Genomic DNA, 14546 nt, shown 5'->3' with positions numbered 1-14546 from the left:
GACAGGAGGTAGTGGCCAGAGAGCAGGTTTTCAGATTCATAGTTAAAAACTGTAGAGGTTATCCTCGTTCAACCTCCTATTTGTTGTAGGAATTTTTTTATACACTCTATTTCAAAATATGTTCAATGAGGGGGCAACCTGTTATTTTCTTGGAAAGATCTAGCTTATGTATATAGGCCAAAGTTTGCCTTCCTGAAAATTCCATGCCGGTTCTAGTTCTGCCCTCTGGAATAACACAGTATAGGATTAAACAAGTCTGTTCAGCTTTCTGTTTTATAAGCCTCAAATATTTGAAAATAGCCGTGATGTCTTCTCCAGACTAGACATTCTCAGCTTATTCAACCACTACTGAGTAATATGGTTGTGGTTTGTCAGCAGGGTGGTGGCCCAGACCAGAGCCTCTGTCAGTAAGGGGTTCATCAGAGGGCAGTGAGCTCAGTGAAACCTGGAAAGATCCTGGTGTACTTAAGCTTCTTCGAGAGACAGAGGATACAACAGCAACCTGAGCCTCTAGGTGACTGGCTAGAGCACCCTACAGCCCAGGGAATGTGTCAGCTGCTTCTTGATCTGGTTTCACCTATTCACTCTCTTACTTAATCCATCCCTGAATCACCCAAACCATCCTCTTGGTTTTTGATGCCAATGAGCTCCCTGAAGATAAGCCTTATGCAGGCAGTACTAAACTATATTTAGATTAATCTCAGTCAGCCACTTAAGTACTCCTTATCTGGTTTTAGTTTGGATTAGGGCTCCTCCTAACACTCCACGTCTTGTCTCGTCTCTCCGTTGCCCACAGACTTCCGAATGGGACTCCGAATGCCTCACATCCCTGCAGGCTCTGCCTCTTCCCACAGCCCCGGCGGCAAACGAAGCGCACCTGCAGACAGCAGCCATCTCCCTGTGGACCGTGGTGGCAGCCGTGCAGGCTATAGAGAGAAAGGTGGAGGTCCATAGCCGGCGACTCCTGCACCTGGAAGGACGGACAGGGACCGCAGAGAAGAAGCTGGCTAGCTGTGAAAAGACAGTGGCGGATCTGGGGAACCAGCTGGAGGGCAAGTGGGCGGTGCTGGGGACCCTGCTGCAGGAGTACGGGCTGCTGCAGAGGCGCCTGGAGAACTTGGAGAACCTGCTGAGGAACCGGAACTTCTGGATCCTGCGGCTGCCCCCGGGTATTAAAGGAGATATCCCAAAGGTAATACTTTCACTTCTACTGGGAGGTGGAACCAGAAGTCCTTAGCTGTCAGTCAGGGGTAGTCTTGGTGAGTCAGTTTGGTTGAAGGAACTGTGAAGTTGTTTTGTGTTTGTCTATTTGGGAAGCATTCCCGGTTCAATTCAGTGATCATGCGAAGATCACTCTTTCCAGTCTAAAGTCACCTATCTGGCAGTTGGATTTTTTTTCTCTTTTGCTTGCTTCTCCTCATTACTCGCCCCATGTCACTTTTTCTTTATTAACCTGTCTGCCACAACTTGGTTGGAAGCAAAATTAAATGTCCTTTAACTCAGTCAATTTGACTTTGTCGACAATTCAGCTGGATCCTTAACCCGCTGAGACAGGAGGGAACTCCTCTGGTGATTTACTTTAGATTGGATGTCAGAGAAATTCTCAGAGAGGAGCTAATATTTAGGCTGAGACTAAATGATAGGAAGGACCCTACTGTGAGATCTGAGGAAGAGCTTTCCAGGCAGAAAACACCAAGCGCAGAGTCCTAAAGGCACAAACTTGGGACGCTGAGGGAAGGAGAAAGAAAAGCTGTTCTGTAGGGAATAAGTAGGACCGCAACTGGAGAAGTGGGAGCTGCTCATTTAGGGTGGTGTTTTTCAGCCATGGCTGTACATGGGTATCACCTGGAGGGCTTTTTAAAAATTTTTTTAAATTAAAAAAAATTTTTTTTAGGGCCACACCCACAGCATATGGAAGTTCCCGGGCTACGGAGTCTAACTGGAGCTATAGCTGCTGTCCTACACCACAGCCATAGCCATGCCAGATCCAAAGCCATGTCTTTGACCTATACTACAGCTCACAGCAACACTGGATCCTTAACCCACTGAGCAAGGCCAGGAATGGAACCCACATCCTCATGGATACTAGTTGGATTTGTTTCCACTGAGCCACAACCTGAGCTCCTGAAGGGCTTTTTAAGTTTTGATGAGCATCACACCTACAGGTTCTGACTTAACAGGTTCAGAATCTTAAAACTCCATAGACGAGTCTAACCTGTGACTAGGGTTGTGAACCATGGACGCAGGGCATTGGAGACCAAGGTAAGGAATTTGGACTTTATGTTAGGGATACTGGGAAGATTGGAGGGTTTAATGCAGAGGAGCTATATCTGTTTTACATTTTGGAAGAGTCACTTTGGCTGCTATGTGGAGAATGGATTATGGGGTTAAGAACCAGGAGGGAGAAAACAATAAGGCAGTTTGAATAGTAGGTGGCCAAGGGTGGCTTGGATGAGGGTAGCAGCAGTGGAGATGGAGACAAGTGGACAGCTTCAGGATATTTCGATGGTCAAATTACTGACGGGAATTAGGGAATGAAGAATTCAGAACAACAATAATTGTAAATTTACTGTGTGCTGATTTACTTAGCATTTACTGTTGTAAGTACTCTTTACTTTCATAAGGATGTTAACTTACCCAAGAAAATGACAGAGTTGTACTGTGATCCACTTGGCTCCAGAGCATATGTTCTTAACTACCGACTCTTGGGCCTTAGACTTGAAGGACTGGATGAATGGTGTTACACTTACAGAGGTGGGGATGCTCCTTCAGCAATGTTAGGTTTGAGACACCTGGGATATGTTCAGGAGAAATGTTAAGTGGTCTCTGAAGCTCAGAGGTGGGAAATATTTGAGAATTGTAGACATCCAGAGTGTATTGTAAGTCACAAGGGTGGAAGTGATTACTTTGGCAGAGAATGTGAAAAAGCAGGAGAAAGAATCTAAGGACTAAATGCCGTGGGTGGTAGTGGCGGCTGGTGAGTGTGTGGGTCACAGGGTCGAAGGAGAGGGTTGATGTGGTGCTGAGAGGTCTAGAAAGATGAGAGTAGTGAAGGTAGCTTGGCAAGAGAGCGGTGCTGGTGACCTCGTGAGAGTTGTTTTAGTGCAATTGGTTGGCGGGGCGGGGGGGGGGGTGCGGGGGCAGAAGGCCAAGTGGAGTGGGTCGCAGAGTGAATGGGAAGAGGGAAGTTGGAGACCTCATCAAGGTTTGCAGGGGAGGGGAGCCCCACGAGCAGGGGTACCTGCAGGGAGCCACAGGGGTCAGAGTCAGCATCTGAGAAAGAACCTTCCCCACCATGTTTTGTTTGTGTATTGGTAGTGCCTCCTGAAGGTCTTTGGCATTTTATTTTATTTTAGTCTTTTTGCCATTTCTTGGGCCGCTTCTGCAGCATATGGAGGGTCCAGGCTAGAGGTCTAATCAGAGCTGTAGCCGCCGGACCGTGGCCATAGCAACGCGGGATCCGAGCGGCATCTGCAGCCTACACCACAGCTCATGGCAATGCCGGATCCTCAACCCACTGAGCAAGGCCAGGGATCAAACCCACAACCTCATGGTTCCTAGTTGGATTCGTTAACCACTGAGCCACGATGGGAACTCCTGGGTACTTTATTTTATTTTAATTAACTAATTACTTTATTAAAGTATAGTTGATTTACAATGCTGTGTCAATTTCTGCTGTGATTTGGGATAATTTAAACTTAGTATTTGCCATAAGAATAGCAGAAAAGTAAGTTAAAGTTACTTACTGTTAGAGTTCCTGATGTGGCACAACGGGATCAGCAGCATCTCTGCAGTGCCAGGACACAGGTTCAATCCCAGGCATGGTGGGTTAAAGGATCTGGCGTTGTTGCACCTGGGGTATAGGTTGTGATTATAGCCTGGATCTGATCCCTGGCCTGGGAACTCCATGTGCCTCAGGGCAGTGGAGGTGGGGGGGAGTTACTTATTGTCTTATCTGGATAAATGTGTAACATTTAAACCATCTGTCTTAAACTCCAAAATTATATATAAAATAATGTTGTGATTTCTTTCAAAGATTAAATGCTCTTATTTTGCCATTTCTTTTGAAAGCCAAGTTCAAAGTAATCTTCCCTCAGAATTCTTTTCTTGATTTTAATTTTTAAAGTTGTGGCAAAATTTATGTAACATAAATTTTATCATTTTAAGGGTACGGGAAAGGGAAAAAAGTATTTAACAGTTTAACCATTTTAAGCGTACATTTCAGTGGCATTAAGTACCTTCACGTTGTCGTGCAACCATCATTACCATCCATCTCCAAAACTTCCCAAACTGCACAACTCCCATTCCCCCTCCCTCAGCCCCGGCAGCCCCCATTTTGCTTTCTATCTCTGTGAATCTGACTCCATTAGGTCCTCATACAGGTGGGATCACACCGTATCTGCCCCAGTGTGTTTCATTCAGCATGACATCCTCCAGGTTCATGCATGTTGGAGCAGGTGTCAGAATTGCCTTCCTTTTTAAGGCTGAATAAGACTCGATTTCTCTTACAGTTTTATTTTATTTTATTTTTATTTTTTGTCTTTTTAGGGCCACATCCACGGCATATGGTGGTTCCCAGGCTAGGGGTAGAATTGGAGCTGTAGCTGCTGGCCTATACCACAGCCATAGCAGTGTCAGATCCGAGATACGTCTGCAGCCTACACCACAGCTCACAGCAGTGCCAGATCCTTAACCCACTGAGCAAGGCCAGGGATCAAACCTGCATCCTCAGTCAGATTCATTTCCCCTGAGCTAAGATGGGAACTCTGATTTCTCTCACAATTTTAAAAGTCCTTTTTTTCAATAACACCAAATGCCATTGATGAAAGGTTCAAAATCGATTCTCATTTGTTTCTAAGAAATCTTTTTTTCTTCTCTGGAAGCTTTTTTCTATTTGTACTTCTTTTTCTAAAATTTGTTTAGGTTATATCTGGGTATGGGTCTTTTTAAATTTTTGGGGGTGCTTGATGTGACCTTTCAATCAGAAGATTGATGTCTTTTTTGCTCTGGGAAATTTTCTTCTCAGATTCTATTTTTATAGTTTTTTTATTCCTCCTTACACTTTTTTTTTTTTTTTTGTCTTTTGTCTTTTCAGGGCAGCACCCACAGCATGTGGAGGTTCCCAGGCTAGGGGTCTAATCAGAGCTACAGCTGCCGGCTTACACCACAGCAACGCTAGATCTAAGCCTCGTCTGTGACCTACACCACAGCTCACAGCAATGCCAGATCCTTAACCCACTGAGCGAGGGCAGGGATCAAACATACAACCTCATGGTTCCTAGTTGGATTTGTTTCCACTCCATCCTTACACATTTTTATAATGTTCTTTCTTGAATTACTTTTGACAGTTAAGGGATTATTTGTTTCTTTAACTTTTTTTTCATATTTTTCACCCTTTGAATGAGAGTTCTATGACCTTTCAGCCTTTCTGATTTTTAACAATTATATGTTTAATTTTCAAAAATATTTATTTTCTCCTTTTTAAAATTAAGACCGTTTTTTTTTTTTTTTTTTTTCTATTTTCTTTTTTTTCAGGGTCACCTGTGGCATACGGAAGTTCCTGGGCCAGGGGTCCAATTGGAGCTGCAGCTGCCAGCCTATGCCACAGCCACAGTAATGCCAGATCTGAGCCTCCTCTGCAAACAAGACCACAGCTCACAGCAACGCTGGATCCTTAACCCACTGAGTGAGGCCAGGGATCTAACCCACACCTATGTTGGGTTCTTAACCTGCTGAGCCACAGTGGGAACACCTATTTTTAATGGGAACACCTGCTTTTTTAAAAAGCAGCCTGAATTTTAAAAAAATGGGTGCAGTATCTACTTGAGTGTCCCTAGGAATATGTATTAGAGCTTTGTTTGATTTTTCTTTTTTATCCTTTAGTATTGTTTGTAGTATGTGTTCGTCTTGATTCTATTGTACTGTTTAAATGTTGAGTAAGCTTTGGTTATTTATTCATATTTGTAGGTGAAGGATTTGACTAGTAGGTTAATTAGAGGAAGCTGTCATGTTTTCTCTGCTACCATGTGAATGTTTAAGCAAAGGGTCTTTCCTTTGCAGGAGAGACTCTCTCCATAGGTGCCCGATACAGGTAGGTTTCACTTTAAGGTGCCGTGCAGGGAGCAAACAGTGCAGACGTCAGGGTAAGGTGGTACTCTAAGTTGTCAGCATCACACTGGGACCCCATGTTGTCTCCAGGCAGGTTTTTAAATTTCTTTAGAGATGAGGTCTGGGTTTCACCTTTGGGGTAAATGCTGCTTTACAGGCCTGATGAGGACAAGGGAGGGGGCCCTTACTGTTCCAAAGATAGACCTTCAAACTGCAGTTTATAACCACTTTTACTCCTACTCAGTGTCTCTGCCAGCTCTGAGCTTGGCATTCTCTGGATTCCTCACCTCAGTCCTTTCCTGTGTGTTGTCCGAGGTGTAGCGTCCTTGTCCCCTCAGACCCCAGCACAGGCACATCCTCTGGGTCATTGAGAAACTCATCAGAAATTCTGATCTACTGATGGGCTCCTTCTCATTCTTGGTGCTGTTATTTCGTCCTTCCTGATTTTATTTACTGTCAATTCAGTGGAACCCTGGGTGGCTGGGACGTTCATGTGCGTTTAGTACACAATCTTGAACCAGAAGGCCATCCTGATCCTTTATTTTTGTCATTGTTTTATCATATGTGTTTCCTTGTAAGCTATCACAAATCTTTTGTGTAGTGAGGTTAGGTAAAAATTAACTGTTGAGGACTTCCCTGATATCCTAGCGTTTAAGAATTCATCATTGTTACTGCTGATTTTAGATGCTGAGCAGGATGTAAAATGAGTAATCTATGGTTCTAGCTCCAAAGGAACAAAATTTCTGCTTGGGGAAGAAAAAAGATGACACAAATGAAATTCGGGAGAAAATTAATTGCCTCATAGAACTGTGTAGATCTTTGAATTTTAAAGGGTATGTTAAGTTTATGAAGATGAGTACCTTTTTATTGAATTTTTAATTTTTTGGGGAAAAGTACATGTATATGTATTAGTTAACAGGAGTCTTTCATGTTTCTGACTTTGCTTTTTCTATAGCATCCTCTTTTTATTTTATGGATTAATATCTCTGAAATCTTTATGGAATTACTAATTAAGGCTTTAAAAAATCGATTTCTGTTTTTTCCACAGTCATTTTCCCCTCCTTTTATTTTAGTCTTTTTTGATCATGCAGCCAGATTTCTCTAAATGGTCACTGATACTTAGAAGTTAGCTCATATTTAATAATAAAAGCTGTTGGGTGGGAAACGGAAGAGCTAGCCATTATTATGAGGATGGCAGAAAGAAAAGCTTTACACTAGGGGATAGTGCCCACACTTGGTACCTTAATTCCCCAGGCAACTCTTGTACTTATTTATAGAAAAACATTCCAGTTTTTGCCTATGGATAAGCTCCTAGCTTTATATGAAGCCATGCTGGAAGGTGGGGCGATTCTGTTCTGTATATAACTGTTCCCTCCAACTCCCAGCTAGGTTGAATCCATAATTGTTCTCTGAATGCATTCTCCAATTTTCCATGCTTAAATGTTTTTCTCATTCTCATTTGGCCTTTTTATAACCTACCTGTCTTTTAGGACTAGCCAAAGTCCCATTTTTTTCTAAACCCATTCCAGCCCCATTCCAGCTCTATCTTCAAAATTTCTTGTCCATGTCATTAATTTGAATATAATCACATGCTCCTTTTAAGCAGAAATCGTGTATATATTCTTGGTGCCTATGATAAGCCTTGTACTTGGTGGATAGTCACAACATGTTGTGTTCTGTGAATTAAATACTGCTTTGTATTGAGTGACTCTTTATAAGCAATGTCCTCCACCCTCCTAAAACTCATAGCCCTGAAGTATATCACAATGAAAACATTATCAAGTCTTGGGGTCAGATCTGCATCTTAAGTTTTGCCTGTATCCTTTCAGTACCTCACATAGGGTTTTTTTGGTGACTAGCAGGCACTTAGTAGAGAGCTCTTGAATGATTGAATTGCAGTGGGAGAAACTAACCCCAGTGTATTGTGATTTCAGGTGCCTGTGACATTTGATGACATATCCATCTACTTCTCCACCCCAGAGTGGGAAAAATTAGAAGAATGGCAAAAAGAACTTTACAAGAATATCATGAAGGGCAACTACGAGTCTCTCATCTCCATGGGTGAGGCTAAGTTGGCACCTTTTGAAGGAAGTGACAGAAGCTCCAAGCGGTCTTAGATTGGTCCCCTGTCTTCCAAGGTCCTCAGTTCCACTTTGCCCTCACAAACTTCAGATCCTGGTTCCAAGCCAAAAACTCCAGTTCACCCCTGCAAAATAGGAAATCATGATCTCTCCTTCTGCCAAATCATGAGAGAGAGGAGGCAGTTCGGGGTTATGGGTGTGCCAGCCATGGTGGTTTCCATGGTATCCTTCACTTCGAATGGGCCTTGCCCCTCCTGCAGACACATGCACTCTTAGCCGATGGAAGCAGGGAGACGGTGCTCATGTAGCACGTGTACCTTTCCCACACCTCACCTCTCCTCTTACCTGTCTTCCTAGTAGGTTCCATACATAGTTGGAGGTGAGTGGATGGGGAGAATTGATTTAGACTCAGAGGAATTCCTTGGGACTCTGGACCTCAGAGCCTTCATTTCAGCTTTGATGGCCATTAGTTGTCATTCTCATTTATCTCTTTGTCATCCCCTCTTTCCCATTTTCCTCTCTTAGATTATGCCATGAATCAACCTGATGTCTTATCTCAGATCCAGCCAGAAGGAGGCCAGACAGAGGACCAGGCAGGGCCAGAGGAAAGTGAGATTCCCACAGATCCCAGTGAAGGTAAGTGGGAGAAGAGATTCTCCATTCCTTGTCTCCCTGTCCTGATCAGAGACGATGGCTCAGAACTAAGGTAAGCAGGGCTATACAGCAAAGTGATTCAGTTATACATATGGATATTCTTTCCATATAATTTATTACAGGAGAGTTTCTAAGACTACTCCTTGGCTCAGTAATTGGCTAGGAGGACACACAGGACCTGGCATATAGTCATGCTCAGAGCTGAGTTTTTTTTTTTTTTTTTTTTTTTTTGTCTTTTTTAGGGCCGCACTCGCGGCATATGGAGGTTCCCAGGCTAGGGGTCCAATCAGAGCTGCAGCTGCCAAGCCTATGCCAGGGCCACAGCAATGCAGGGTCTGAGCTGCGTCTGCAACCTACACCACGGCCCACAGCAACGCTGGATCCCCAACCCACTGAGCAAGGCCAGGGATCAAACCCGCAACCTCATGGTTCCTAGTTGGATTCGTTAACCACTGCGCCATGACGGGAACTCCAGGGCTGAGTTTTTTTTAAAGGCTGCACCTGTGGCATATGGAAGTTCCCAGGCTAGGGGTAGAATCAGAGCTGCAGCTGCCAGCCTACACCACAGCCACAGCAAGGCTGGATCCGAGAGGTGTCTGCAACCTATACCACAGCTCATGGCAATGCCAGATCCTTAGCCCACTAAGCAAGACTGGGGATCAAACCCAGATCCTCCTGGATGCTAGTCAAGTTTGTTAACACGGAGCCACAGTGGGAACTCAGGGCTGAGATTTATTACAGCAGAAAGACACAAAGAGGAATCAGCAAAGATAAAAGGTGTTCAGGACAAAGTCTAGAGAAAACCAGGGGCAGGATTCCAGAGTCCCCTTTCAGTAGAGTCCCCTTTCAGTAGAGTCCCCTTTCAGTAGAGTCCCATAGGACACGATTCCTCCAGCATGAGCTGTGACAACACGTGCAGAGTGCTGTCTCCCAGAGAAGCCTGCTTGCTGGACACTCAGTGTCCTGGGCTCGTCACATAGGCACCCTGTGTCTGGCATGTACCAAGATCCCAGACTCCCAGAAGGAAAGTGGATGTTCAGCATGAGCCCCACTGTACAAAAAATTTAGGCACCGTGAGGCACTCTTAACAATGAGCAAAGTTTGATGTCAGCACAGGGAACTATTTGCCAGCCAAGTGCCAACCTTGCAAGCAGGCTTTCTCAGAATAGGCTGTCTCAGTCTGCTGTGCTAATACAGGCCTGTATTAGATTTTCCTTCTCCTGACACATTAAAAAAAAAAATCCTGGTTCCTTTCAGTAGAGAATAGTATTAAACCATCTGGCCATTGAGGTGCATAATAGACTGTTCCACACTAATGCTGGACCGCTTTAGCGACAGAACTAATGTCTTTTTCACAGATTTTTTTTTTTCTTTCTAGGGCCATACCCATGGCATATGGAGGTTCCCAGGCTCGGGGTCTAATCAGAGCTACAGCTGCCGGCTTACACCACAGCCACAGCAACGCCTGATCCTAGCCATATCTGTGACTTACACCACAGCTCATGGCAACCCCAGATCCTTAACCCACTGAGTGAGGCCAGGGACCGAACCCACAACCTCATTGTTCCTAGTCAGATTCATTTCTGCTGTGCTACTACAGGAACTCCTATTCAGAGGTTATTTTTAACTCTAACTATTTATATCATTTTTCCCAGCTTGTTCTTTTAGAAAAAAAGAATCAAAACTTTTTTTGAGCAAGCAGTTTCTCTCTTCTTTAACATCATCTTTTTAAAATTAATTTTAACACAACTTGTAATTTGTTGTTAGACCAGTGTGTTTATATTAAAATATAGATATGCTTTTAGAAACAGTTTTCTAAAATAAAACCCATAATTTATTATTATATTTCATTCTAGAGCTTTAGGAAGAATTGTGCATTATAATTAAATAAAAATATACATAGGTAGAATAAATAGACTTGGGGATAGTAATGGTACCATGTGGCACCTTCTCCTTTTTATGTCCAAATATCTTGGGATTAATTTTATACTTTATCTCCATCAACATCATGTGAATCTGATGAAGGAAAAGAGAAATTATTCCTCCTAGAGAATAGTCATTGAAACCTAGTATCTTAGATAAGATTGTTTACAATTGGTAGAAGTTAGTTGTGAATGGGAGAATACAAAAAATACACACCTGAGATTTTCTGAAATTCTTTTTTTGGCCCTACCCACGGCATATGGAAGTTTCAGGCCAGGGATTGAATGTGAGCTGCAGCTGCAGCAAGGCTGGATGCTTAACCCACTGTGCCTGCTAGAGGATGGAAGCTGCACATTTGAGGTGGTCTGAGCTCCTACAGAGACAACTCCCAATCCTTAAGCTGCTGCACCACAGCCGGAACTCCTGAAGTTCTTCTTTTTCTTCTTTTTTTTTTTTTTTTTGTCTTTTTGCTATTTCTTTGGGCCGCTCCCGCGGCATATGGAGGTTCCCAGGCTAGGGGTCGAATCGGAGCTGTAGCCACTGGCCTACGCCAGAGCCACAGCAACGCGGGATCCGAGCCACGTCTGCAACCTACACCACAGCTCACGGCAACGCCGGATCGTTAACCCACTGAGCAAGGGCAGGGACTGAACCCGCAACCTCATGGTTCCTAGTCGGATTCGTTAACCACTGCGCCACGACAGGAACTCCCTGAGATTCTTCTTTAACGTTATTACTAGGGCCCAAATGTGGACCAGCTCTGTGCGTGTGGCCATTACTTGGTCAGCAATAGTTTTAATATTGAACTCCAGTTTTTTGGGATTCTTTGGAGAAAAGCCTTAACTAAGAAGTTCAGGTGGAATAATTATCAAAACCTTTATCTAGCCCTTCTTCTAGCTTGGAAGCTGTGGACTAGAGCCAAGATCCTAGAATGCCCTAAAAGTGAAATAAATTCATTCCCAAGCCCGATAGTGCTGGGGAGACTCCTTGATCATCATTGTCTCAGTTGCATCACCCTCATCTCCTTTATCACTCATCGTTCACTCTTGTCAAGCAAGGCTACCTTTTCTTAAACAAAATTGGAAACTAAGGCACAGCCCAATATATTCCTTTTATTTTAGTCCGTTTGCAGACAAGAATTATCTTGGAAATAAAACTTAGAAGTTGTAACTTATTACACTAATATCCAACACATTCACCTACTATGTTACAGTTCCATACCTGTTTCACAAACGTTGTAAAAAACGTTTTTCTCTCTTTACCAATGGTACTTTCATGTGCCAGGTGTTTTTATTGTCTGCTTAAGAATTCAAATCTTGGGAGTTCCCGTTGTGGCGCAGTGGTTAACGAATCCGACTAGGAACCATGAGGTTGCGGGTTCAGTCCCTGCCCTTGCTCAGTGGGTTAACGATCCGGTGTTGCCATGAGCTGTGGTGTAGGTTGCAGACGTGGCTCGGATCCCGCGTTGCTGTGGCTCTGGCGTAGGCCAGTGGCTACAGCTCCGATTCGACTCCTAGCCTGGGAACCTTCACATGCCGCAGAAGCGGCCCAAGAAATAGCTAAAAAAAAAGACAAAAAAAAAAAAAAAAAAAAGAATTCAAATCTTGGCTTGGATAGACCATGATGGAAAATAATATTTAAAAAAGTGTATATACATATGACTGAGTCATTTTGCTGTACAGCAGAAATTGGCACGGCATTGCAAATCAACTATATTTTCATTAAAAAGGAATTCAGATCTCAGCACCAATTTTATCCAACTTAGTTCATAATACCTTTATACACATCACAAACTCAAGGTTCCAGCTTCTTTTCAGACAATGTGGGCCCTTACCTGTTTAAAACATACACTTAAACACACAGTAAGATTTCCTCAGAGTTCCTGTTGTGGCTCAGCAGTAAAGAACCCGGCTAGTATTCATGAGGATGCAGGTTAGATCCCTGGCCTCGCTCAGTGGGTTAAGGATCCGGCTTTGCTGTGAGCTGTGGTGTAGGTGGCAGATGCGGCTCAGATCCCAAGTTGCTGTGCTGTGGTATAGGCTGGAAGCTACAGCTCTGATTAGACCCCTACCCTGGGAACCTCCATATGCAGCCCTTAAAAAAAAAAGGCCCCCCCCCAAAAAAAAGATTTCCTTGTCATTAAAATAGCATTCAGCCAGTGTAGACATTACAATTTTATATTTTCCTGTGATCAGCATTTCTATTTTAACTACCTCTCAGACCTAAAACCTCAGCATTTAGCAGCTTTCTCTTACCTGATCAGTATTCAGTTTTTCTCTCTTTTCTGGCTTTCTCCACAGCCTACTGCTTGCATGAGCCAATGATTTTCCTTTCATTTTTGTCTTTTTAAGTGTCCACTTTTGGGATTCCTCAGGCCTGCGAGGAATGTACGCTGAGTGCTCTTGTGGTAACTGGGCCAGCAGTTGCCCTACTATCACCAGGCGGGTGACTGCATCAGACCGCCTTAGCCTTCCAGTACTCCAGATCCTCCAGAGGGACCTCAGCTATATCCTTCTACCACTCCCACCAAGTGTAGGCACAACCATATTACATGTTGTCAGTGACAACAGTGCTAAGACCCAATTATTTAATAAATAAATATGTACTTCGTTGTACTGAGATAGTTAAATGACCAGAGGAACATTATCATTATTATTCAAACAGAATGGTTACCATTGGCACAGCATGTTAAGGCTCTGGTGTTGCTACTGCTGTGGCATATGCTGCAGCTGTGGCTTGGATTTGATCCCTCACTCAGGAACTTCCATATGCCATGGGTGTAGCCAAAAAAGAAGGGTTACTTCCTGAGGTTCACCAGGTTCAGGAAAGACATACTGAGCCCATGGCTGTGATAACAGTGGCCACTCACATTTCTGGAGAACTGTCTTATTATTTCAGCTCTCCATAGAGTTTATGGTTGGCTGCTGACTAATATTCTAACAAAAGATTGGAAAGAATCCAAATGCCCATCATTAGGAGACTCTTGAATAAACAATGGCACAGCTACAAAAAGGAATGAGAAAGAGCTCTGTATACTGCTATGGACAGATGTCCAGAATATATTGTTAAGTGAAAAATCACAGAGCACAGAACAGTTTGTGTAGTATGCTACATACAGAAGGAAAAGATAAAGATGTATACCTGTTTGCTTATATTTTCACAAAGAAACAATAAAAGATTAAAACAAAACCAACAAGAATGGCTACCTATACAGGGAGAGAGAGATTAGAGATGGAAGCCAGACCTTTCTGATTGTACCTTATTTTATAGTTTTGATTTTGAAGACTTCTAAATATTTTAAATAACTTAAAAAATGAAATAAAAACATTCTGAAATAACTAGACTATATATCATGTTGCTGACATAAATACATATAGTGGATTTCTCTCAAATGATGTTAAAATATGATATGCAAATCAAAACTGCGATGAGGTACCACTTCACATTGGTCAGAATGGCCATCATTAAAAAGTCTACCAATAACAAATGCTAGAGAAGGTGTAGAGAAAAGGGAACCCACCCTCACTGTTGGTATGGATGTAAATTGGTGCAGCTACTATGGGAAATAGTATGGTGTTTCCTCAAAAAACTGAAAATAGGAGTTCCTATTGTGGCTCAGTGGTTAATGAATCTGACTGGTATCCTTTAGAATGAGGGCTCAATCCCTGGCCTTGCTCAGTGGGTTAAGGATCTGGTGTTGTTATGAGCTGTGGTATAGGTTGCAGACGCGGCTCGGATCTGGTGTTGCTGTGGCTGTGGTGTAGGCCAGTGGCTACAGCT

At 43.3% G+C, this 14546-nt stretch overlaps 1 protein-coding gene across 2 annotated transcripts in view; it reads left to right on the top strand.

The window, feature by feature from the left end:
- LOC100522942 (zinc finger protein 398) overlaps nucleotides 1-14546 on the top strand; it is a 43130-nt gene that overhangs the window by 16761 nt on the left and 11823 nt on the right. For both annotated transcript variants that reach the window (XM_005667768.3, XM_003130281.6), the window contains exons 2-4: nucleotides 797-1192; nucleotides 8043-8169; nucleotides 8715-8825. In XM_005667768.3, the coding sequence (XP_005667825.1) occupies nucleotides 8136-8169; nucleotides 8715-8825 (145 nt within the window). In that variant the 5' untranslated portion in view covers nucleotides 797-1192; nucleotides 8043-8135. The remainder of the gene's footprint in view (nucleotides 1-796; nucleotides 1193-8042; nucleotides 8170-8714; nucleotides 8826-14546) is intronic.

Source organism: Sus scrofa, chromosome 9 (assembly GCF_000003025.6).
Source record: "Sus scrofa isolate TJ Tabasco breed Duroc chromosome 9, Sscrofa11.1, whole genome shotgun sequence".
Classification (NCBI taxonomy): Eukaryota; Metazoa; Chordata; class Mammalia; order Artiodactyla; family Suidae; genus Sus; species Sus scrofa.
Note: the sequence above shows the minus strand (reverse complement) of the source record. Positions and strands in the feature narration are given on the sequence as shown.